Genomic DNA, 25,046 nt, shown 5'->3' on the forward strand with positions numbered 1-25,046 from the left:
CTCATCGCCCACCTCTAGTGATACGCTTCTTCCAACAAGGCCATACCTACCTCAGCAAGGCCACATGTCAAATAGTGCCATTCTTTGTAAGCGTATGGGGCCCGTTTTTATTCTTACCACCACAACCACCATTTCTGGTTCAATTAAGAAATTTTGAGAATATGGATTTTGTTTTTCTCCGTGCTGGAGACCAAACACATGCTAAACAAGTGATCTACACTGAACAATATGCATAGCTCTTTTGAGTAAGGAATTTCAAAAGAAGTTAAAATCTGGACTAGGTGCCAGGTAGTGGTGACACACACTTTTAATCCCAGCACTCAGGAGGCAGAGGCAGGGGGATCTCTGTGAGTTTGAGGCCAGCCTGGTTTACTGAGTGAGTTCCAGGACTACAGGGCTATGCTGAGAAACCCTGTCTCAAACAAACAAACAAACAAACAAACAATTGCAAACATCTTTGCCCACACTGGTGCTCTTGCCTCTAGTGCCCTTCTTGAGTATAACTAGGCACCAGGGTAGCCCCACTCCAAACTGCACGTCACCCATGAAGCTCCTCTTCAGCAAGGCAGCTAACTGACTGCTCTCTCCTCAACAGCTGGTAACCTTCACACTGTATGCACAGCAGGCCATGTGGTTGTGGAGTGTCGGTACTGTTCCTCAACTCTGCTAAAGCCTTGGGAGGTTAAAAAACTGGCTCTTAGCTTCATATGTTCCATGTGACATGTGACCTCCAGCAAAGCAACGTTCAGACTTCTAGAAGATGGGTTCTCAGAGAGTCACAGGACAGTGAAAACATTTGAGTTTATACGTTTTACTTTTTAAATTTCAATATTTTTACTTATATGTCTTTCTCCATGAAAGGTCCCAAGCAGGGGTTGGGGAAATAACTCACTAGATAAAGTATTTGATGGACAAACATGAGGACCTGTGTTTAGTTCCCTAGCACTCCTGTAAAATCCAGGCACACGACACGTATGTAACCCCAATACCAGGAGGATTGAGACAGGCAGACCCCAAAGCCTTGCTCATCAAAATGGCAAGCTCTCAGTTCAAAAGTAGGTTTGGGGTTCAGGTTGGGCAAGTTTGGCTCCCTGGAGGGGAATTTGAACGTCAAGTTTGGGGGTGGATTGAAGAGCTGATTTGACTTTAGCCTGAGGGAAATAAGGAACTATAGATAGTTTTTTAGTAGATTGAAGTGGTGGGGTGGAGAGACCGAGCTTGTTCAGACCCTTTCCAGAGCTCACTTTACTAGCAGAGAGGCCTGGCTGCTAAGATACAGTCTTGAGTTCAGTCCCACTGCATGGAGAGTGGAAGGGAAGAGGCTAGCAGAGACCTCTATGCGTCCAAAGATGGGTGGGGCTGTCTGAGCAGACCCAGTTCTGGTTTCCATGACAGCCAGGGGGTAACAGCTGGAGATAGCTGGGAATGGTGTCCTGGAGCTCGGATATGGGATTGAGATGTGGAATGCCTCAGCTTAAGGAGAAGCAGTAGGCGTAAGACCTGCACCAGAGGACAGCGGGACAAGGACCCTTCAAGAGACACGGAGGACAACACGAAAGCTGAGGGCTGGGAAGGAGGGTGAGGAAGCAAGCACTTTGTGTGCGGCTCTCAGAAACAGCGCCCTGCCTTGCATGCTGTGCAGTGGACACTACTGGTGAAGTCAGGGCCTTGGTGTCGGTGCCTGGAGAGTCTCACACATCTTGTTTTTCACGTCATTGATCTCAGCATTCTCTTTCCCAACTGTGGAAAGTTCCCATTGGCTCTTGTTCCTGTCTCTGCTGTCTGCCCTGTGGTTATTTATATATTTCTCCTTGAGAGGTGCTGTTCTGCATGGTAAAAGAATAAGTTGTAAATAAAGTAGATAACAGAGAAGCAGCAGATAGGTAGCAACGCATCATCCAATCAAACACCCAGGAAATGGTTGGGGAAGCCGCATTGAGGCAGCCGGCTGGACCTCCTGGTAGGGAGTGCTGGGGAAGCAGTGTACCCCCGGGTGAGGCTGTCAAGTGAAAGAACAATGGCAGAACAGGAGCATCATCAAACCAGATGCTCAAACACACAGCAGATATGGAGTAGGGAGGCCCCATTGAGCAGTCAGCTGGGCGAGCGTCCCAGGGCTGCACGTCCCGCTTCTCCCTCTGCACGTTTTATGTCACGGAATAAGCAATAGAAACCTCTTTGGAAATGCTTTTCAAAGATACAATATTTTTACTCCTGCTTTGTTTGGCTGTTAGCTTTTCTCCCGTCAAAGAGTTAGTGAGATCAAGGCACCCCTAGACAGGGGGTCTTGAGACAAACATGCTTTGGTCTGAAATGCAGGGGAGGGGCACCCTCACTTTCAGAGTCAGCTTCTCTGCAGCTCAAACTGCAGTTTATTAATGCAGTATACATTCCAAGTGACTCTGCTGAGTTGAGGAGATTTCCCCTTAGTCTGTGAAGCCACTTGTCAGTTTCAGGAGTCAGGTCTGAGATGGAGATGCTCAGTGACAACATGAGGGATGGATGAGGCCATGTTGTTCTGGTGTCCAGTGCAGGAGAGGCTGGTTTAGGACCCAGGACAGAGCCAGTGACCACATTGGCATTTGGAATGATTTGGCATGGGAGCCACAGGGCTGCCTAGGTTCTGGGCTTGTTGGCCAAAACTGTGTCTCTCTGGAAACCTTTTCTTTAAAGAGAATTGAATAAAAACTTCCTAGCCCTCCTTGGATTCCTCGGGTGGTAACTCCACAGGGCTTGTCATTTGCGTTTGAAGCTGGTGCTGAGGAGGGCGGAATGAGGAGAAGTGAGGGGGTGGAGATGGGAAGCAAAGAAGGAATCAGAGAGAAATTTTATTGAGGGAGTTTGCTGGGTTTATGGGAGGGAATCTCTCCCCTCCTCCCTATTCGGATTTGAAAGGGCCGGTGCATCTTTGATTAGGTGCAGGTCAAAAGAATTTACACATTGTGACCTTAATAACTAGAGGTGATTGGCAGGCGGGCTATGGGGAGGGGGCTGCGGGCCCCTTTCATCTCACTTAGCACAGAGGAGAGACAATGGGCCAGCCGATTTTCCTTGTTGTCCCTTGTTTGAAAAGGTCTGGTGTCTCTACTAGGTACCTGTGACATGGGGGTCTTGATTGGGGTCTCATAAAGGCCCCTGTCAGTATGTCCAAAGGCCAAGAGTACAAAAGCAAGCAGTGGGTGGGGGTCTCAGCTGACCACTGAAGAAGGGAAGGGAGGGCCCGGGAGGCACTGGAGGGAGAAGCAACCCTGATGGGAGCCCTTAGAGAGGGAGGGGAGGGGGGCAAAGAAGGGCCATTTTTGTCCCTAACCCATCAAGCACATCTGCAGAATTGTCCAAGCTGCTGCCTCCCAGTTTCAAAAGAAAAAAATGATCGTTTGATAAACCGTCCCGATTCACCACTTTCTCACAAGGGTGGGAGACCCAGTCCTGACCTCTGTATGATTTCACGTCAGGACAGGGCTTTCGTGCCCCGCCTCCAAATTGCTAGAGAAACTTTGAAATATATCCTGTGGCTTTCTCTCTCCCTTGTTCCCCCCACCTCCCAGTTTCCCACCCTCTCTACCCCACTGGCCTCTGTTTTCTCCCTGGGCGCTCCAGAGTGTAGACAAGTAATTAGTCCCCTCTTGCTGGGGCACAATGAAGCCAGGGTGTCTGTCGGGCCCCTTCCCACCACTCACAGAGCGAGGGGTCTGCGGGAAGTACCAGGTGGCATGTGCAGTGTGTTCCAGGCCTGAGCAATCCCTGGGGGGTAGTGTGAGGGGTTCAGGGAGTGGTGTGCTTCTCAAAGGAATGCACAGGCACATGCAGTAATGGTCTTCACACAATGCTTGCATTTTCCCCCAGGTAGAAGCATCTTTCATGAAAGGGTGCTGAAGTCAGAGCCCAGGCGGGAGCCCGTGCCACTGGAGTGGCGCTATTTCTGCCCTGCGCTTAGTCACTTGGAGCTAACATGGGAGACCAGCAGGCCGCGTCTCTTGAGAGCCTGATCTTTGTATCCAATGTGACTCCCCCTCTGCCCTGTCAGTTTTGTGTGTTCACGGGGTGTTGATTTTAATGCGGGCCAGTGTAGGTCTGGGAGGCCAGGCTGGGGACCTCAGGGCTTTGTCTTCAGGGCCTCTTCTTCTTGGAGGGTCTTCTGCCCTAGGGGCCAGTGGCAGATCTGAGGAGTAGGGTGAGTTGCCAACTCTGGCTGGCAGAGGATTCCCCCATCCATGTGGCTGTCACTGATCACTGCAGGGTGCCGAGAAACAAGAGCACCTTGGGATGCTCCAGACCATGCTTGCCTGGCACCTCCCACCCACCCCTTGAGATGGGGGCAATTAGTTCTATCCTGTAGGCTGCCAACTTCAAGTGAGTTAAACCCTCCTGGTGACTGAGTCTGGCAGGAGTACAGATCGTGAGAGGCAGGGAGGCAGGGCAGGGTCATATTTGCAGAGGACAGGCAGGAGAGGTGATAGGGGAGCTCCAGTTAGCTGCAGGGACTGTAGCAGTGCAGTGGTAAGGGACAAGAGCCAGTAGGTCCAGGCAGGAAAGTGTGGAGTGGCAGAGTGGTCAGAGTGGCCGGGAGTATTTCTGGAAGTCACAAATGCTTATCTCCTTCAACCACAGAGCCCTGGAAGTAGAGGCTTTTTGGAAAGCATTGAGGGTTGTCAGGAGCTGAGAGGGCAGGCTCTGCTCCTTGTGTGAACCCTGAGAAGGTCCACATGCATGAGGTAAGGAAGCCTGAGGCCTGGGTATGAGCTACTCTGCCTCTAGGCAGAGTGAAGCCTCTGAGAACCTGGCCTCAGGGAGTCAGTGGGTGGGACCTGCCCTCCAGACAGGGCATGGCTGTGATCCTAGGGCTGAGGGCTTCTGAAGCATGGGTTTTCAGAACTGGGCTATGTCTTCACTGCTCATAGGGATCAGAAGGTAGAGACGAGATGGTCCTGGAGAGGCATCCTGCTAGGATCCTCCAAACACAGTGGCTCCTCTGTGCGGCTGTTGGCACCCTTCAGACTTCTTGGACGTTGGTGCCAGTTACTCTGCCAGGCCTCTTGAGGACAAAGATGCTAGAGCTTCAAAGCTTTGGGGGTCCAAGTCCTAAAGGGGCCCATCAGGAAGAGGTTTGGGCCACTGTTTTGGAGGATATTTTTTTCACTGAGAAATAGGCTCCCCCAATAGTGCTTGGTCCCTCTTGCTCTTCTTTTTCTTTTGTCTTTCCAAGGGCTGTTTCTCCCTTCCTTTCTTCCACTCTTCAGAAAACCTGGACAAGAGAGCACTAATGTAGAGGTGGTGTGATGTGGATGACGATGTCAGGGATGGTTGGCTTGGCTCCTGGCTCAACTGGGAGCTCCAAGGCTGAACTGTTCCTCCCCATGGGGTGTGTACCCTGCCAGTATGTGGCTGAGAGGGCACTAACACATCCCAACCTATAAATGCAAAGGTAGTGGAGGAGAGAAACACAAGCACAGAGGCAAATTAGATAGATCCATGGAAATGTCCAACTGGAAACAACGAGCACTTCTGACTAATTAGAGTGCAAGGCATTTCATTATCAAGCTTCATTACAAGTAGAAGTGTGCGCTGGGCCTCTCTGGGGATGCCCTGAGCTGACTTCAGGGTGAAGGATGAGTTAGGAATTGCTCTTGGGAACTGTAGGGGGTTTTAAAGCAGAGTTCAGATTGAGGTAGAGGTTGAGAGGGGTTGGTTCCCCTAGAAGGAGCTTGCTTAGAGGTTTTACTCCAGGCCAATAGAAAGAAAGGTGTCGGGTAGTGGTAGCACTTGGAAGGCAGAGGCAAGCAGATCTCTGAGTGTCAAGACCAGCTTGGTCTACAGACTGAGTTCCATGACAGCCAGGGCTATGCAGAGAAGCCCTATCTCGGAGGGGGGGCGGGCAGGGACAACAACCAAAAGGCCCAACCCCCCCCCCAAAAAAAAGAAGAAAGAAAGAGGGGCTGGGTGTGGTGGTGCACGCCTTTAATCCCAGCACTTGGGAGGCAGAGGCAGGTGGATTGCTGTCAGTTCCAGGCCAGCCTGGTCTACAAAGTGGGCCCAGGGCAGCCAAGGCTACACAGAGAAACCCTGTCTCAAAACAAAAACAAAAACAAACAAACAAAAAAAAGAAGAAGAAGAAGAAAAAGAAAGAAGGAAGGGAGGGAGGGAATAAAAAAGGAAGGAAGGGAAGGGACGGAAGGAAGCAAGGAAGGAGAGAGGGGGACTTCTGGTGTCATCTTTACATCTGGAGTCAAAGCTGAAGAATTTGGTGCCAGAGGAACAATGTTAATCACAAAACTTGTCTTCTTGGGAGCCTTATATTTGAATTCTTAGGGGAGGGGTGCTAGGTTGAACCATGGTTTACATGTACCTAGCAAGCACTCTACTACCACACTGTACCCATGTGTATGCTTGGCCATGATAACTTCTGTATTCAGGCCATATAGTGCTATACAGATGCAGCATGGCAAGGCTGTCCTTCACAGGATCTTCCATTTATGGGCTAGAAAAGGAATGGGCTGGGGCGTTCCTGCGTGGGTACATAGTAACCTTCATCCCGGCAGGAGCGGCCTGAGCTGCCCATGGAAGATGATCGTGAGCTATGACATTGCAGCTGTCGTAGATTCCTGTCTGACGTGCACTGAGTTCGCAGAAATCTGTTCTAGGTCAAAGAAGTGATATGAAATTCTGCAAATTCTTCCCGTTATCTGGTGTTCAATGTTCTCAGGAAGGATGAGAGAAGGTATTGCTGATAGAGAACTTGTGCTCATGAGCAGCAGCTCAAATCCTTTTGTCTCGTTGCTTGTGACTTCAGAAGCCCAGAAACTCTCCGCACCCTACCCCCCTTTTTTTAATTACAAGTATACTTACCATATTTTCCGGTATATAAGATGACCCCAACTTTTCCAGTTAAAATATAGAGTTTGGAATATACTTGCCTATAAGACTACCCCTCTTCCAATGCACACCCTGTGCAGCAGACTCAAGTATGTGTCTATTTGCAAGTAGGGCACAGACAGCCAGGCACTTTATTAAATGCCGGCAGTCAGCCAGTGCCAGCCTACACTGCCCCTTTAAGGCATGCTGCACACTCAACCCGAAGATGGTGCAGCCCTCCAAGTTGAATGGGTAGGTTCTGGTAGAGAGACAGTCCCTGCCCACCTTCTCCTCCTCTTCAAGGTACAGGAAGATGTGTTGCAGCTTGCTCCTCCCTGCTGTTGCCCTCTTCTGACATGCAGGCAAAACACCGTATACTTAATAAATACAAATGTTAAGACTTATTTATTTATTGTATATGAGTGCTTTATCTGCAGAAGAGGGCTTCAGATTACATAGATGGTTGTCAGCCACCATATGGTTGTTGGGAATTGATCTCAGGACCTTTACAAGATTAGGCAGTGCTCTTAACCACTGAGCCATTTCTCCAGCCCCAATAAATAAATCTTTAAAAAAGAAAGAAAGAAAGAAAGAAAGAAAGAAAGAAAGAAAGAAAGAAAAAGAGCTCATTGAGAGTGGAGAGCTGGCTTAGTGTTTAAAGCACTTGTTTCTCTTATAGAGGACCTAGTTTATAGCCCCAGCACCCACATGGTGGCTCACGACCACCTGTAACTCCAGTTCCAGAGGATCTGATGTCTTCTTCTGACCTCAGGGTGTAGATGGTGCACATACATACTTGCAGTCAAAACACTCATAAACATTTCTTTTCTTTATTTTGAGACAGGGTTTCTCTGTGTAGCCTGGGCTGTCCTGAACTCACTTTGTAGACCAGGCTGGCCTCGAACTCACAGAGATCTGCTTGTCTCTGCCTCTCCAAGTGCTGGGATTAAAGGTGTGCACCACCGTGCCTGGCTCTCATAAACATTTTTTAAAAGCTCATTTCATAGCTGAGGCAGCTTATTTAATCTTCCTCTTCCCTTCCCCTGTCCTTCCACAGTGAGGGAGAGGTATGCTGTGTGCTGGTCCTACATCCCCAGAGCAGAGGAGACGAGGTGGTCAAAAGAAGCTTCCCATGAAGCTAGCTGAGTGCTAGGTGGTCAGCACTGCAATTTTGATTGTAGATACATTTCCACATATTTCTCCTGTATCTGCCTTGTAGGTGACCTGTGGATTCCATGCAGAATCTAAATTCCTGAGTTTTTGTATAGCACTTTCTCAGGATAGGTAGATTAGCTTTCCCTAGAGACTTTAGACTTGAGGTTACTCAAGCCAGCAGCCGGCAGTGTTCTTGGGCTGAGTAGAAGTGAAAGCCTCAAGTGAAGTGGGCTGGCTAGGTTTCCATACCCCTACCAAATGGCTTGCTAATTTGTGCGTTTCATTCTTCTGTAAGGTTGTTATCCCACCCCAAGTGGCTTAATGGGAAAGCAGATATTTCTAATCAGATGATCTTTTTGACAGCCTCCTTTTGTTTTTACAAAGAAACAAAACAAAACATAGCTTTATAACTCACAACTTCAGAAACGCATGACAACATGTCTTGGGACTAGGGCAATGTGTCCTTAAGTTTAAGGGTTGGTGTGGGGAATAGGTTGAACTAAACTAGAACCAGACGGGATGGCACGTGGCCCCTTGGGTCCCAAGCTTAGCAGCCCCTAGCACTACCATTCAAGAACCTGTTGTCTTCGTTCAGAGAGTCATGAGGAGAGCGCATCCCTCATTCTGCCACTCAAGAAGGCGTGGCATCAATACTTGTGCATGCTGCAGAGGAGACAACAGAGGCAGAAACAGTAGGGACACAGATAATCTAAGGCCTCCGTTGGAATCTCCATGTTGTAGAAGTCCTTGCCCAGGTTGGGGATGGGGCACACAGGAGTCAGGACATGGACCAAGTGGCTCTGGCAGTGGGAGTTACACACTCAGTGTAGAGAGCCACGCAGAGCTATGCTGTGTGGCTATGTGTGCGCAGGAGATTGCCATCTCAGTCTCAGGATCTGGGGGTAGGGCTCCAGCACTTGAGGGCAGAGGCAGGCGGATCTGTGTGAGTTTGAAGCCAGCCTGATCTATGTAGTGGAAACCAGGGCTATTTAGGGATTTAGGGGGACCCTGTCTCAGAAAAGCAAAACAACAACAACAACAAAGAAAAAAAAAAGAAGAAGAAGAGGAAGAAAGGAAGGAAGTTGTTTCTGCACTTCAGTGAACTCCAGGCGTGGGACTCAGATCATAAACAGCCAATCCTGGTCCTCAACCCCTCGTGCCTATTAGATCTCTTTGGAGATTTATAGTCCCAATGGAACTGGGATGAGTCCCAAGAAGCACGTTGTCTACACCTGCCAGAAGATACAGAATTTTTTTCTTGGCTTCTTGGGACCCTCAATCTGGTTCCACTGCCTGCCTCTGCCTCTAGTGCTGGGATTAGAGGGATTAAATCCAGTGGATCACATACCGGCTATACTTAATTTTATTATTATCAGCAGCATTATTTTTTAATTAATTTGTTTTTTGAGACAGAGTTTCTCTGTGTTATCTTGGCTGTCCTGGGCTTTGTAGACCAGGCTGGCCTCTAATTTACAGAGATCCACCTGCCTCTGCCTCCTGAGCACTGAGATTAAAGGAGTGTACCACCATGAAAGGCATTTTATTTATTTTTTTAAACCAACAAGACAACTCCCAAACCAATCTCAATCTCAATCTCTCTGTCTCTCTCTGTCTCTCTGTCTCTATCTCTGTGTCTGTCTGTCTCTCTCTCTCTCTCTCTTCTCTCTCTCTCTCTTTCTCTCTCTCTGTCTCTCTCCCCCCTTGGTTTTTTTGAGACAAGGTTTCTCTGTGTAGCCCTGGCTATCCTGAAACTCACTGTGTAGATCAGGCTGGGTTTGAACTCTTGCCTCTGCCTCCAGAGTGCTGGGATTAAAGGGGGTACACTACCACTGCCCGGCTCCAAATCAAATCTTAAAACCCTAATCCTTTCCCTGTGACTTTATTTGCTGCGTAGTGAAAAGTGCTTTCCTTAACCTCCTTGGGTTGTGTGAGAAACCCAGGGAAGGAGGAGGCTGTTGCCAAATGGGCTGGTCCTGGCCCCTCCCAGGTTTGCAGCCCAGGCCTACTGCAGCTACCGCACAGTCTGGGCCACAGCCCAAGCAAGCAAAGGTAGGTTGACTAGCAACAAGCCTCAGCTTTGTTCCGCATGTAAGGGAAGTGTATTCTGGAGCACTGGGCCTCATCTAAGAGCCACCTGTGCCTCCCAGGCTCCTGCCTGGCCTGTGCCTTCTGGAACCAGTTTCCTGTCTTCTAGCCAGCAGGCTAGTGGTAGAGAAGGTAGGCTGGGAGACAGCTAAGGGGGCTGCGGTCAGCTTGAGGGAGCCTCAAGATTTCAATTTGTCCCTTAAGGCCCCTGCTTGGCTCAGGATCTCCAAAGTCCGAGGCCAGGCTTAATTGGTCCTATCTGTCATGCATTGACAGTGGCTTTCTGAAGTGGCCTTCAAAATAGGGACAAGATCTCACTTTTTAATCCTACTTCTTAGTGCTTCAAGGTTCTCATTGATCGACACCAGTTGCTTAGTAATTGATGATGGTGGTGGTGAGAGTCACTAGCACTAACTGCCAAGGACCATGCTGAACACTGTACCTCATTTTACCCTTCCAGAGAGGTATTGCCATCATCCTCAGTTACAAGTAAGGAAACTGAGGCATGAGAGCAGTTAATGTTCCAGCATTCAGGTACACAGACACACAGAGCTTGAGCACTGGCTTGAATCCACAGTTGAGGCTGGTAGCTGCTCTCCTGTCTGTTAATGGCCCTGCCTCATGCTCAGCACTTTCAGTTGGATTAGAACTTGTTGATTGTCTTGAAATTATTTCCAATTTTAAACAATGAATTCTTGGCTTGCTTCTTTGGCTGGGCTATTCATTGCTTAAAGGCAAGCCGATTTGAAGTTTATTTTTCTGGGGCACTCAAGCACAGCTTGGTGAACTCAGAGTACCTGCTTAGGAAGGAAGCCCCTGTCTGCCTGCTTCTAGCTCAGGGACTCCTGAACAAGGCCTGTGGGAGAAATGGGTTCCAGAGCAGAGACTTCTGTTGTCCCAGGCAGGTGTTCCAGTGTGACTGAGGGTGTCCTTTACAAGAGTAGCAGGAAGAATGGAAGGTAGGCCAGATGTGACCATGAGTCTCCATGGACCTGCCAGGGTGCGTGTCTCCTGCGGGTTGTCAGACTGGGCTGCGCATGGATGGCAGCCATAGGAAGGCAAGGCCTGTTTTCACGTCTCTGAACTTTGGATTCTGCACTAGCCACTCTTCACTTTGTACATTCTTCCCCAGGGAAGCTCAACTGGCAGGGCTTGAGGTGGAATGAGATCTGCAGGTCCTAGCAGGTAGGCTGGGAAAGGAGCAGGACAGGGCAGGCTTAACACACGACAGAGCAGTCAGTTTTCTGGCAAGAATAGGCAAACAAACTGAAAAACGAAACAAAAACAAACAATCCCACAACATTTGACCTGACCACTTCCAATGAACTGTGTACCAAAGTGAGCCGAGTGCTCATGGCTGTGGTTGTCCTGAGTAGCATGAGCTCACCTAGACTCTCAGAAACTGTGTGGTGTGTGGTGAGGTTCTGATAGCAAATGGGCTTGACCCCATTCTGTTGATGCAACAAGAGGCCAGCCTGGGAGGGATCTGTCAGCAGTGACTATGCCGTGGGAAACAGCTGTACTCTGCACTAGTTCCCGGGCAGAGTGCTGTGAGTGGGGTAGCCTTAGCGAGTCTGTTGCTCCTCCCATCCAGGGCTTTGAAGGTTTGACCAAGGTGGCAGGCTTGGGGTCTCCAGTGAGGTTGAGCACACATCCCAACTTCTGCTTTGCTTTTAGCTCCTGCCTTACAACATCTACTGCTGTTTGCCTTTTTTTTTTTAAGTTGGAAACAAACAAACAAACAAACATTATTCTAGTATAACTGGTTCCTATTTTCCAAACAAGAAAGCTGAGGCCCCAGGAAGCTGCATGCTTGTCTAAGGCTGGGCCGCTTGGGTACTGCCGACTGGTAGGACACGCCAGCCACTCAGTAGGCTTGGAGCCATATGGTCCTCTTCTGGGCCACTGGCCTGGGGTTTCCTTGGCCAGTGGCTGGTGTCTTCGTTGTCTCTCTTGCCCATGAGTAGTTCATCTGTAGCTCACCTGTATCTGTCTTTAAATTTTGCATTTTTACAAGGAGCACACTTAGGACCAGCAGTCAGCGTGCTACCGACTCTGCAGCAGCATCCCTCCTGAGGCCTGTCTGCCAGCCTTTGCATTCTCTGGCTCTCCACCCAAGCAAGCCTTGTGCTGCTCTACCTTGTGTCCTCAGCCTTGAGACCCCGGCCTGCCAGAGCCATTTCCCTGTTCAGTGGGTTTGAAACAACCGTGGAGGCAGAGGTAGAGCTCAGGGTCTCAGAGCCCGAACTTCCTAGTTCTCAGCCCTTAGGAGAGTTTCTCTGTAAAGCTCCTGACTGGTGTTTCTGAAAGCACCCCCTCCATCCCACTACCTGCCCCCCCCCCCACCATGATGTGTGCTCCAACCCTAGGTTGGCTGGGGAAAGCTGTGCAGATAAACACTGACTGCCTAGAGGAGCTCCTCCTCTTCAGCCCAGGTTGCCCAGCCAAGCGCTGTTTGCTTCCTAGTGCAGACGAGGTGCTAAGTATACAATCCCGCCTTGAAAGCTCCTTGGAGCTCTGAGCCTAAGGGAAGCAGACTGCGTGGGCGCCGTGGAAGCAGTGCATGGTAGCACCTCTCCTCCCTTGTCCAGGCCTTAGTCCCAGCTGGCCCCACCAGCCCTGGTCCAGCTCACCACGGGGCCCAATTCAGAGACCTCTTTTGTTTGGCTTGCACAGAGCAGCCCCAGCTCGCTGTTCTCACATGCCACAGTCTCCCCACCATTCACTGGCAGGACTGAAAAGCCCTCAGCTAATTGCGTTGGGCTGAAAATTACCACTTCCCTGTGTCCCCTGCTGCTGAGGACATTTGTGTCACTGCTGTCTTTAGGGGGAACAAAGGCCTCCTGTGGGGAAAGCCCAGGTACGAATATGGGATGTGGGGAATAATTGCAATCTCTCCAGGTGAAAGCCTCAGTTAAACTTCAGTAAGTCAATTAGGCTGGGAGGGGGAGGGCAAAGACCCCCACAATAAACTGTTCCCACCACCAATTAAAGAAAATCATTTTAGCTTTGAGGACAGAAACTGCTTATTAGAAATTTTGTGGGCACCCCCCCCCTTTCCTACTCCAGTCCCCTTTAGGGATGAAACAACAAAACGCCTTCCTCAATAGAAGTGTTTCTCCTCCTTCTACTCATTGTGTGGCCTGAAAGCACTTACCCTGGGAGGGCAAAGGGAGGGACAGAGACAGACCAAAGGGAGGGAGGAGCCAGGGCTTAACACCTGGGCTGGTGCAAAAATCACAACTGCCTGGTGACTTTGGCCATAGAGATTCCTGTGGGCACAGGGTGTCTACAGAGTATGGGTAGAGTTTGCTCATGTGAGGGGATATACATTTGTCCACAGACACCAGTGAACACCAAGAACTGCATGTGTGTGTGCAGCAGCCAGGGCACCTCCTTACCAAAGGGTTAAGTAAGCAAAGCTGCTCGCCTGTGTGTGCATTAGAGCACTTGTGTGTGTGTGTGTGTGCGTGCGTGTGCGTGTGTGCGTGCGCGCACGCGTGCACATGCATGTGTGGTGTGTGATTATAAATATGTACTTACATGTGTCTTTACAGTGAAGGATGGTGGGGCCAGGACAACCCATCTAGCCGTGTAGCTCTTCCCAAGGCTGTGACTGAGCCCATGTTTCTCTCCTTCCAGGAGCCAAACACCAGCACCTGGGAATTGAGCCACAGCATAGCTGTCTACCTCAGACAGTTGGCAATAGAGGGCAGAATGCCAGTTCCCACCTGCTGGCCCTGGGCTGGGAAGGGCTTCCTGGGATTGAGGTGTGGACAAGCTACTCTGTAGTGTTGTTCCCATGTTACTTGGGTAGAAATAAGGTGAGAGGAGACTGAGCAGGTAAGAAAGTAGAGGTTTGGGCATTATCTTGGTACCTGGCGTGGCTGATACACTGTATGTACAGGAAACTCTGTTTGCAGAGTCTTGCCCTCTGCAACTATTGAGAAGCTCAGGTCGGGGAAGCTACCAGGGAAGGAGGGAGCCCTGTGAGCTAGGAGACTTATTTCCTAGTGCATATGTTTGTCTGTATCTCAGATCCCAGGTGACAGATGCCTCACACCCCACCTGGCTCTGTATCTTAGTACTTCTACTGAGGGCTGACGGCACTGATGGTGCAAATGCACTGAGTCAGTCCTTATCTTCCCTAGTGCTTCCCTGTGGCTAATGATGTATTTGATCCCCTTAGAGCTGGGGTTATAGGTAGTTATGAGCCTTCTGACATGGGTGCTGGAATTGGACCCAGGTCCTCTGGACGAGCAGGATGCACACTTAGCCACTGAGCCATCTCGTGTACCTCCCTGCCCCACTGCCTTTCAAGACAGGATTGAACTGTGTATTCTAGGCTGCCCTGGAATTCACGATGTTGCCCAAAGTAGACCTCATACTTATGGCAATCCTCAGCCTCAGCCTCTCAAACACACTGGAGTTAAAGATATGAGTTGCAGAGAGAGAGAGAGACAGAGAAAGAGAGAGGAGGGGGAGGGAGGGAGGGAAGGAGGGAGGGAGAATTAATGAGAATATTTGTGTTTGTTCACATAGGTTTACGTTTTCCCTTGGTTTTGTATCTGAGTCAAGAGGAGGAAAAAATAAGTTATAACAAGGGAATTGCGGGGGGACATGTCTGTCTGTCTGTCTGTCTCTCTCTCACACACACACACACACACACACACACACACACACGCAAGATTGTAGTCATTTGGTTTCAGTTATGTACATGTGTTTTTAAACTCCTAATTCAAAAAAATTCAAACACTCAGAAATGAATAAAACTGGCCATAACCATCTCAATTCTTTTATGTATGATTTTCATTCAGGTCAGAAGATGGCCTAGGAAATGGCTTGATTCTATAGTGAGGGTGGTGGAGCAAACTATTTCCAGGAACATTCAGTCTTGTCAGTCCATGGAAAGGGATCCAAGGAAGGGGTAAAACCTCTGCCCAGGGCTTTGACCTTTGAAAACTGTACTTCCATCCTTGAGCTGCTCTTGATACCTGCAAGACTCCAGAGTTTGGAGTGGGCGGGTAGATCTTGTTTCCTGGTGCTCTTCTTGGACCTGTGTGGGAGAGAACCTCTTCTCTTCGTACTGAAGTTGCAGGCTAGCTTACGTTACTGGTTTTATCTGCTCTTCTAGCAGACTGCTGGCTACAGCTTGCAAAGCTGGGGTGTCTGTTCTGGGGCACCTGTGGGGTGTCTAGTAGATGCCTGTCAAAGTGCATTGCGTATCTCTTGCAGAGGCTCTACGTTAGTGAGGACCAGTGGGCTGTAAATGGGCAATTGAGAGTAAACTTAGATTAAGATGTGCTCCAAGGCAGCCGACCTCAGAAATGAGTGGACCCGGAGGCCACAATACTGCCTGCCACTCGGTCCTTCTGGGAGCCTTTCTTTGTGTCTTCTTGGCTCTCAGTTCCTTCCCTTTTTTCCAAGCTGACCAGCTTATTCCGTGAGACTGCCAAGAACCTTTAAGTCTGGCAATCCATTGCTTATGTCACAGAGGATGAATGGCTTCCAAAACTCCCAGGCAGAGAGTCTGGTGTAGAGAGCTTGGGCCAGTTTGCTAGCCCTTGGCCATCTAACTGGTCAAGAGGAAAAGTCACATCAAAGTATGGCAAGTCACTCCCAGTTTTGGAGAGAGAACTCAAGGTGTCAGAACAGTAGCATATGCCATGTGCTGGCTTTGTAAGGATCAAATTAGCCTGGGATATCCAGCCCCAGTGGGTCTGTGTGAAGGATGTCTCAGCTCAGACTTTGGCTCCCAGCTCTTAAACCAGGTAAGAGTCTGGAAGGAGTAGTCACATTCCTTAACCCCCTCATTCTCTATTCATTACTAGTTAAAACAGCGAATAGAGATTTCTTCTCCTGTATGTCACTGATGGGGCACTCAGAAAAAACTGCCATCTTCCTAAAGTGACATGTGCAGAGGAAAGAATTTGCCTGCTGGCATGTAACTATTGAATGAGTGAATAGTGGCCTAGCACAGTTGGGTGCTAGGGGCAGAGACTAGAACCAAGTCCTGGCATGTCACAGGCCTAACCTGGCCAGGCCGCCTCCAAAAGAAGCTAACTAGAAGGCTGCAGGGTGTGGAATTAGATGCCGTACTTTACCTTCCAAAACAGGCAGAAGACAGGGACTCCTGCTTTCCCCTCTGTAGTGCCATGAAAGAGGGAAAGGAATCTTGGGAAGTCACATAGTTCCAGATCAAGATAAGTGTTCTGGAAACAAGGAAGTTCTTGGAATTGTCTTTCTTGAAAAATCATGTAATGGGGTCTGATAGGAAAGGCTCTCTTCTCCTAGGTTCAGCAGTCTCAGGCTGTGAATACTGATGCTTTCTGAATACTCTGTCAACATTCATATGGACCAGAGGAAGGTTTTCCAGTTATCATGGACCTTGGGGTCCTTGCTAATAATAGACGTTCACTTGGGACTTTATCCTCTCCTTACGTATTCGCTTGGGGCTTCTGCACTCAGCCATCTCTTCTCAGGCCTCCACACTCCCAGAGCCACAGAAAGAGTCTCTGTCCAGTCTGGCATGGAGCCAAGGCCATATGGCTCCTGTGATATTCAGAACCACATTTAATGTGATGTTTTACCAATAAGCAAACCATCTTTCAGGCAGTTTAAACTAAATGTTTTTCATATCATCTTTCTCATAATTCTCAGGGGTTTTTTTTTTTTGAGACAGGGTTTCTCTGTGTAGCCTTGGCTATCTTGAACTCGCTTTGTAGACGAGGCTGGCCTCGAACTCACAGCGATCTGCCTGCCTCTGCCTCCCGAGTGCTGGGACTAAAGGCGTGCGCCACCACGCCCGGCTTCTCAGGGTTTTTTTTTTTTAAGTATTTTTTTTAACTTTAAGATTGTGTGTGTGTGTGTGTGTATGTGTGTGTGTGTGTGTGTACACATGAGTGCAGATGCCCTTGGAAACCAACAGAGCACATTGGACTCTTTCTCTTTTTTGTTTTTTGAGACAGGATTTCTCTGTGTCACCCTGGCTGTCCTGGAGCTAGCTCTGTAGACCAGGCTGGCCTCAACCTCACAGAGATCCACCTGCCTCTGCCTCTGGAGCGCTGGGATTACAGGCGTGCACCACACCACCTGGATGAACATTGGTTTCTCTAGAGCTGGAGTTATAGGCTGTTGTGAGTTGGGTCCTCTGGAAGAACAGCAAGCTCTCTTAACCATAGCACCATCTCTCCAGATTCTCAAACTTTTTCTATTTTAATATAAGTAACATATAAATATTTTTCTAATTTAAATATATATAAATAATTCAAATTCAAAGTGGGCTATTTAAAAGTCCTATCAGCTACCCATGGCCCCTTCTCTCTTTTTTATATTAAGTAAGTCTGGCATGTATCACTCCATATTGTTTTATTTGAAGCAAATAGCAGATCCTGTAATGTGGTACATATGCAATTAGAGTTTTACATTGTATAGGCTCACATGCACTTGCTCTGAACTTTAACCATTTTTCAAATATTTTTATTACTCTTATACAGTTATTTCCTCTTTCAGATGAAGAAAACATCTTGTTTTGGTGGGACTATATTACACTTACATATTAATTAGATAAAAATGGGCATTTTAAAACATTTTAACTTTACCTTTTTTTCTTCTTCAAGACAGGGTTTCTCTGTGTAGCCTTGGCTGTCCCGGACTCACTTTGTAGACCAGGCTGGCCTTGAACTGCCTGCCTCTGCCTCACGAGCGCTAGGATTAAAGGCGTGCACCACCACTGCCTGGCACCTCCTAACATTTTTCTGTTCAGGAACATGATACATTTCTGTGCTTACTCAGCTCTTCTGTATCCTTTAGTAAAGTTTTACATTGGTTTGTGCATGGCCCTCTGGGTTTTGTTCTTGCTCATTTTCTGTTGGTTTTTTATTAGGCTTGTTCTTAGATATTCCATAGTTCTTCATATTTTTTGTGATGCATATTTAGTAATATTTCCCATTGGTTACTGCTAGGGCATAACAGTAACTGACATTCGTTGCTGCTTCTCTGTTGTGTGTGCCAAATGCTTATCTCAGGGAATCCTTACAGCAAGCCTGTGTTCTCTTACTGTTCTGCTTGTTTGTTTTCAATATTACCATGGACGAGCTTAGCTGCAATAGCGCCATAGGGAAAAGTCGGTTTTGATTCCGATTTGGAGCTCCAGGGTTGAGGCCATGTCTGATGTCAGCCTTCATGATGATGCCTCCAGGCTTCCATCTGGGGGCTCCACACTAATGATCGAATCCTAATCTTTTTTAAGTCCCACCTCTAAACACTGTATTTGGGTTTAAGTTTCTACTCTCCTAATACCTCACAGTGGAATTTAAATTTCAACACATGACCCCTTTTTGAGACAAACCATGTCAGAATTTGTTTCAAGAGGTTAAATATATCCAAGCTCACCCAGAAATGAAGTTGCCACTTTATCTAGGCTTGACCCTCTAGACCCTATCCTGCCCTGTTTCACGAGGCTAGAGAGGTGTGTGCCTGTGTGAGGGTGACTAGGGCAGTGCTGCAGACCTCTGCAGCTGTAGCCATCAGGAGTCGGTCATGCCTCCTGCTAGCCAGGGCCAAGTTGAGAGAAGAGGCTGATGGAGCTACTCTAGACCTGACCTGCTTTGCTTTGTTCTTGAGGTAGGGTCTTGCTGTGTATCCCTGGCTGGCCCGGGATTCACTATTTAGACCAGGCTGACCTCAAACACAGAGATCTACCTGGCTCTTCCTCCCAAGTGCTGAGAATAAGGGTGTGCACTACCATGCCCATCTCTCTAGGGCTTTCTTGCCTGACTTTGGGTATTGGTTAGTCCTGATGGTTCAGCTAAAGGGAATGAGGCTGCTGTTGCAGACACCAGCTCCAGCAGGCAGCTCACTACCAGGCCCACAGCTTTTGGCCATAAAGCTGGGACAGGAGCATCTAAGTGTGGTTCGTTCTTACAAAAGCTAATGTATTTTTCCCTTTTTAATTTTATTCATTCGTTCATTCTTGAAGCAGTGCCTCCCATGTATCTACTGGAACTCACTAGTAGACCAGGCTGGTCTTGAACTCACTGAGATTTCCCTGCCTCTGCCTCCCAAGTGCTGGGATTAAAGGGGTGAGTCAGCACTCCTGCATGTGGTTTCCTCTTTTAAAAGTAACATTTGGGGCAAGGTATGGTGGTGCACACCTTTAATCCCAGCAGCTGGGAGGCAGAGGTAGGTGGATTAATGTGAGATTAAGGCCAGCCTGGTCTACAAAGTAAGTCCAGGACAGCCAAGGCTACACAGAGAAACCCTGTCTTAAAAAAAAAAAAAAAGTAACATTTGTTAAAGAATATCTGAAAAATAAAGAAAACATAGGAAGAATTGCTTATTGCTGTATTGCCCAAGTACAGTCTCTTTAGTTTTCTCTTATTCTTGCCTTTTTAATACTTGTAGCAATGCTATTTACCCTGCTTTTTCTCTTATTATTTCTCTTATTATAAGCATCTACCTGTTCTCTTTGGGAATATCAGATTTAGCTCACGTTATTGGTTTTGACCCCTTAAAGGCAAGGCATCTTCTTTTCCATATTGGTCTTGACCCCTTAAAGGCAAGGCATCTTCTTTTCCAATTATTCAACCATCCATGAAGTTGGCTAAACCTCTTTTTAAAAATATTATTATTGTTGATGTTATTATTGTGTGTGTATGTGTCTGTGTGCAAGTGTGCAAATGTCATGGCGTACATGTAGAGGTCAGAACAGCTTTCAGGAGTTAGTTCTCTCCTCCCGCATTGTTAGTCAGGGTCTCTATTATTTCTCCTGTTCTGTGTGCTTCACACTGGCTGACCCATGAACACCCTGCTGAGTCTCCTGTCTCCACCTCTCCATAGGAGTGCTGGGATTAGAGGTGTATGGCATTGCATCCAGATTTTTAGTTGGTTCCAGGGATAGAACTCAGGTTGTCAGGCGTGCACAGCCATCTGGCTAGCCCAAATCGGCTAAACGCTCACGTGAATTTTTCTGCCCCTCTTTTTGAAGTAGTTATCCCAGTTCCTGTATGAAACAGAACTTAAGTTTATTTGTCTGAAACTTTACTGGAACTTCAGACATTCCCTTTCATTCTATTTCCTTTCATTTGATGAACAAAGTTGTATTTTCTTCTTTCGACACTGACCCCCCTCTTCCCTTCTAGACGTGCTCCTCTGGACAGTAGGGTTGTTAGTGTGCACCTGACCTCACCGTGGACATGAAGCAGCCGGCAGTGGTTGCGTCCCTAGCTCCAGGTGGACATGTGTGCTAGAGAGAGAACAACAGACACCCACCCCCCGCCGCCCCGTTTGCCTTTCCCAGACACATCTGTTTCTTAGGGGTGCTCTGTTGATTGTATCTCAGGCACCTCACTTTCACCTGTTGTCTCCTCCGTCTTTCCCCTTCTTGACTGCTGTTGACCTGCTGTGACCACTTCACTGGTCCTGTCCGTACGATGCTGTCACTGTAGCTCCTTCTTCCCCTTGCTGAGTGAGTTGGTGTGACCTTCGCACTGTAGTCATGCTTTGGGATTTACACACCATAATGATGTCAGTGGTGGAGGTTAGCAGATGGCAGCAAAGAGTGAGACCCGACATGTTCTGATGCCTCCCTCCTTCCCACCCTCACTGGCAAAGCCAGTGAAGGGGCAGGGGTGTCCTTTGAAGCATTTAAGGAGGGGGCCAAGGGAAACTAGGGGTGGGGCCCAGGTGCCGAGGAGGCCTGTGACCTTTGCTGCTATAATATCAGTGTTTCACAAGCAGGGCGGTTCAGGAGCCCACTTGCAGCCCATCAAAAATTGATTTAATTGCAATTTTTCCTCCAATTAGGAGCACTGGAGCCTGACTAATTGGAGTAATAGAGAGTAATAAGGCTCAGATAAAAAGCCTTCCTCGGCTTCTTTTGTATCTTGTGTCAGTGCCTGTCAGAGGTCAGAGAGCTTGCATATTCTATTAGGCAGCCTGGCCTTCATTTGTACAAATTAGTTTACCCAACAGTAATTAAAATGCCAATGCGGGTTGAAGAGAACTGAATACACTTGATGGGCATGTTGGTGAATGATGTGACAGCTCTGGTGGCCTCCCTTGCCAAAGTGTGTCAGCCTGGGCTCAGGCTGCTGGGGCCCAGTCCAGCTGGGCGGCCCTGGCCAGCCTCGGGCACAGCTGCTGAGCACAGCACTCCCGCTGCATGGCTGGGGCCAGGCCTTTCTTTCCTCCTTGAGGTAGAATCATTTTTTCAACTTGTTGATTCATTCACTCAGTTGTTCAGTAAGCTTTAGAGACTTCAGGCATACATTGCACTACGCGCTGGGAACGTCCCTCCCTGAGCTTCCTAATCTGTGGGGAAATCCTAGTAAAGTACTTGCTCAGCGCCTGACACATAGTAGGTGCTCAATAAATTACAGTTGCTTCGTATGGTGATGCATGCTTGTAACTGTACACTTGGAAGGCTGTGGGAGGAGGATGAGCGTTCAGGGCTAGTCTGGGCCACATACAAAGACCTTGTCTCTAAACAAATAGTAAGGAAATGACAGCCATTGCCCCATGTCTGAAGGATTAGATCAAGTACCATTCCCTAATCAATACCAAAGTCTTCACATGTCCAAGTCCCTTCTTAGATAAATGCATTGTCGCCAGCAGGTGGTGCACACCTGTCATCCCAGCACGGAAGAGTCCTCTGACTCAAAGCACAAGTTGGAGCTTCATAGTGAATCCCCAGGCAGCTCTCAAAACCAAGCCATACCAAAATAAAGGGGCTGGAAAGATGACTCAGTGACTAACAGCACATTTTACTTTTGTAGGGGATCAGAGTTTGGCTGTTAGTCCCCATAAAGGACAGCTTACAACTGTCTGTAACTCTAGCTCCAGGGCTGTCTTTTTTTCTTTTCTTTCTTTTTTTTTTTTTTGTTTTGTTGTTGTTGTTGTTTTGGTTTTGGTTTTTGAGACAGGGTTTCTCTGTGTAGCCTTGACTGTCCTGGACTCCCTTTGTAGACCAGGCTGGCCTTGACCTCACAGACACTGGCCTGCCTCTGCCTCCCGAGTGCTAGGATTAAAGGCGTGCGCCACCACTGGCTCCAGGGCTATCTTAGTTGGGGTTTCTATTGCTGTGAAGAGACACCATGACCACGGCAGCTCTTATAAAAGGGAAACCTTTAATTGGGGCTGGCATTCAGCACAGAGTAAGTTTAGTCCCTTATCATCTTGGCGGGAAGCATGGCAGTGTGCAGGCACACACGGTGCTGGAGAGGAGCTAAGAGTACTACATACTGATCTGCAGGCAGCAGGAAGAGTGAGACCCACTGGGCCCTCAGAGCCCACCCCAGTGACACACGTCCTCCAAGGCCACACCTCCCCATAGTCCCAGTCCCCATGAGCCTATGGAGCCGGTTTTTTTCTTTTTTCAAACTACCACAAAGGTTAATGTCCCTGCTCACCCTCCATTTTTCTGAACTTTCTTACCCTTTGATTTTTCATCTTGCATATAGGACCCCTAACTTTCCTAGTATCTTTCTTGATTCTAGGGCTTGTAATGTCCATTTTGCACCTTATGACCTATATGAAGCCAGGTTTGAGTCTTTGGTGATTTGAGGCATGCTCCTTTAGGAAGCAAAGGCCCACCTTGACTGCCTTTGAGCTCCAGAGGCCCTTTCTGGTCAGGTTCATGGATCTGTACTGAGTACCCTTTGGGCGAGGCACTGTACTAGACTGGAGTACTCTTAGGGGAAGCCATGGGAGGAATCAATGGGAACAGGCTCAGCATAGGACCCACCATAGTGAAACTGTGGAGCAGTAGATGTCAGGCTGACCACAAGCAGGTGAGAGATCAGGACAGGCTTTATAATTGGAAGCTAGGGCTGAGGAGCTTAGAGAACCGAGGCTGAAGCTGCCAGTGGACACAACCCGGACCCTGTTGTCCTTTCAAAGCATTCAAACTGAGTGTTGGTAGTCCTGGCTGGGATCCGTCAGGCTCGTGAACTTTTAGCACCTACCTTCAAATATGGCTGGTCTGTGCCTTTGGCCACATTCTTTGTAATGGCCATTGACCTTGGGGAGAGGGCAGGACTATATCTGTGGCTAGCTTGACTCCCTGACACCCAGGCAGTCCCTTGGATTCGGCATGCTGCCCAGTTGACCAATATCTCTGTACAAACTCACATGGCTTGATTAAACTCTTAGGGCCCCTAAGCTCCAGAAAGGGATTCTAACTTCCTGGCACTTAGGCAAAGGGAAAGGACAGCTTTGGTTAAGGAACGTTTATAGGTGTCCTGTCCAAGCAATCAAAGAGGTGAGATGCCCTCTTGGTGATGGCAGATGGTCAAAGCCAGGAGTGGGTGGGGGCAAGCAAAGGACAAGAGTTCCCCGGGAAGGGTTTGTACTCCCCACCCCCTTCTCCTGTACCCCTACCCCACCTGCTGGGAGGTCAGAGCTACAGGAGTGGCGGGGATTAACTTCCAGGCTCCTTCCCCACCACTCTCTATTGAATTACTTTGAGGCTGATTTAGGCCTGTGGCCTAGAGGCCTTGAGAGACTTCCTTAAGAGATGCCTGTGTGGGCCGGCTGGTGGTGGCAGTGGTGGTGCGTGCCTTTAATCCCAGCACTCAGGAGACAGAGGCAGGTGGATCGCTGTGAGTTTGAGGCCAACCTGGTCTACAAAGGGAGTCCAAGACAGTCAAGGCTACACAGAGAAACCCTGTCTCGAAAAACCAAACAAAAACAAAAGAGATGCTAGTGTGTCTGTGCTGGTGCCCCATCGCACAGTCTGGAGAGCCCAATTGCCTGCTCCAATGATTTCCAAATGGCTATTATGTTTCTAACCCAAGGTTTGACCAGTTTTTAATGGATTAAGCTAAAGAAAAAAACAGAGGAGGAGCTGGGTGACAGTAACACCTCTGGACTTTGTAGTTTGGTTGCTTGGTGTCCAGTGCCTGCCAGCCTGGCAGCACTGTAGATGAAGAGGAAGTTGGATGCTGTCTGTTCCTGGAGAGGCCTTGGCTTAGGACAGGAGAGCCCCTGGATGTCATCTTCCCTGACCTTGTTTCAGTTTAGGGATGACAGGTGGGCACTAGTCTACAGTTTTGGTAGTTAAAGTAGCCAATGCCCACCCAGACATCTCCCTCATCAGCAACTGACAGCTAGCTGGCTCTTCAGCCCCTGCACTGTCCCAGCCACTGTCTTTTTCAGAACCTTCTCTAGAATCTACCTCCCGCTGCATGGTGGACACAGGTGCTGCGCAGTGCAGGCCAACGGGCTGCTTGCTCACAGCTTTGGGAGGTTGCACCCCTCTCCACACACCAAGCTGTCTTTTCAAGACTTCTGTGGTACTTCCTCATTCTCTCTCAATGTTTCTTTTTCTGGCTTGACCCCATGATCCCTGGGGAAAGAGCCCAGCATTTCTAATGTGTAGCCATTTCCGCCACAAGTTCTGACAAGCCAACTCTAACTCTGCTCTCCTTTTGTTTGGCAGCTCTTTTGTGACAGGAACAGCTTGTTGTGGGCACTTCTCACCTCTGAGAATCTGGGACCTCAACAGGTAAGAGATTCCTAGCCCCACAGTAACACTCCGTGGGGGCAGGGCTGGGGCAGCTGGGAGACAAAAGAGCTAACCAAGCAGCTCCTGCCTCAGTTAGCCTGCTGGTACCAGAGGAGGCTGGGGAGAAATCCTGCCCTGCCACCCACTGACAGCAGCAGTGCCTTCTTGGGGAGGCACCTGAGGGTAGGGTGAGGAGACAGAATCACCCGGAACAGGTGAGTAATGGCCTAGAGAATTGGGACTCTCTACTTGGACTGAACACGTCCTGTCAGGAGTGCCTGGCTGTGTAGTCTGTCCTCAGCCGGGGATTGTTAGAACATAAAAAAGCTCAGAAGAGGCCTGCAGAGCCTAGAGGATAACTGTGTAGAGCTACTAAAATCTAACCAGGCTTTCTTCATAATCTCCAGCTGGCAAGATTAACATAGTCTCATTTAATTGTCTGCTGTTC

The 25,046-nt window shown here is 48.6% G+C and overlaps 1 protein-coding gene across 4 annotated transcripts in view; it reads left to right on the plus strand.

Annotated features, from left to right (window-relative positions):
* Window positions 1-25,046, plus strand: part of FBXW4 (F-box and WD repeat domain containing 4) — a 79,583-nt gene that overhangs the window by 41,128 nt on the left and 13,409 nt on the right. For all 4 annotated transcript variants that reach the window (XR_014777538.1, XR_014777539.1, XM_084773746.1 and 1 more), the window contains one exon: window positions 24,533-24,598. Coding sequence is in view for 2 of the 4 variants with exons in the window: in XM_084773746.1 (XP_084629872.1) it covers window positions 24,533-24,598 (66 nt within the window). In the remaining 2 variants the exon portion in view is untranslated. The remainder of the gene's footprint in view (window positions 1-24,532; window positions 24,599-25,046) is intronic.

This window comes from Acomys minous, assembly GCF_964271855.1.
Source record: "Acomys minous genome assembly, chromosome: 2".
In the NCBI taxonomy this organism is placed as follows: domain Eukaryota; kingdom Metazoa; phylum Chordata; class Mammalia; order Rodentia; family Muridae; genus Acomys; species Acomys minous.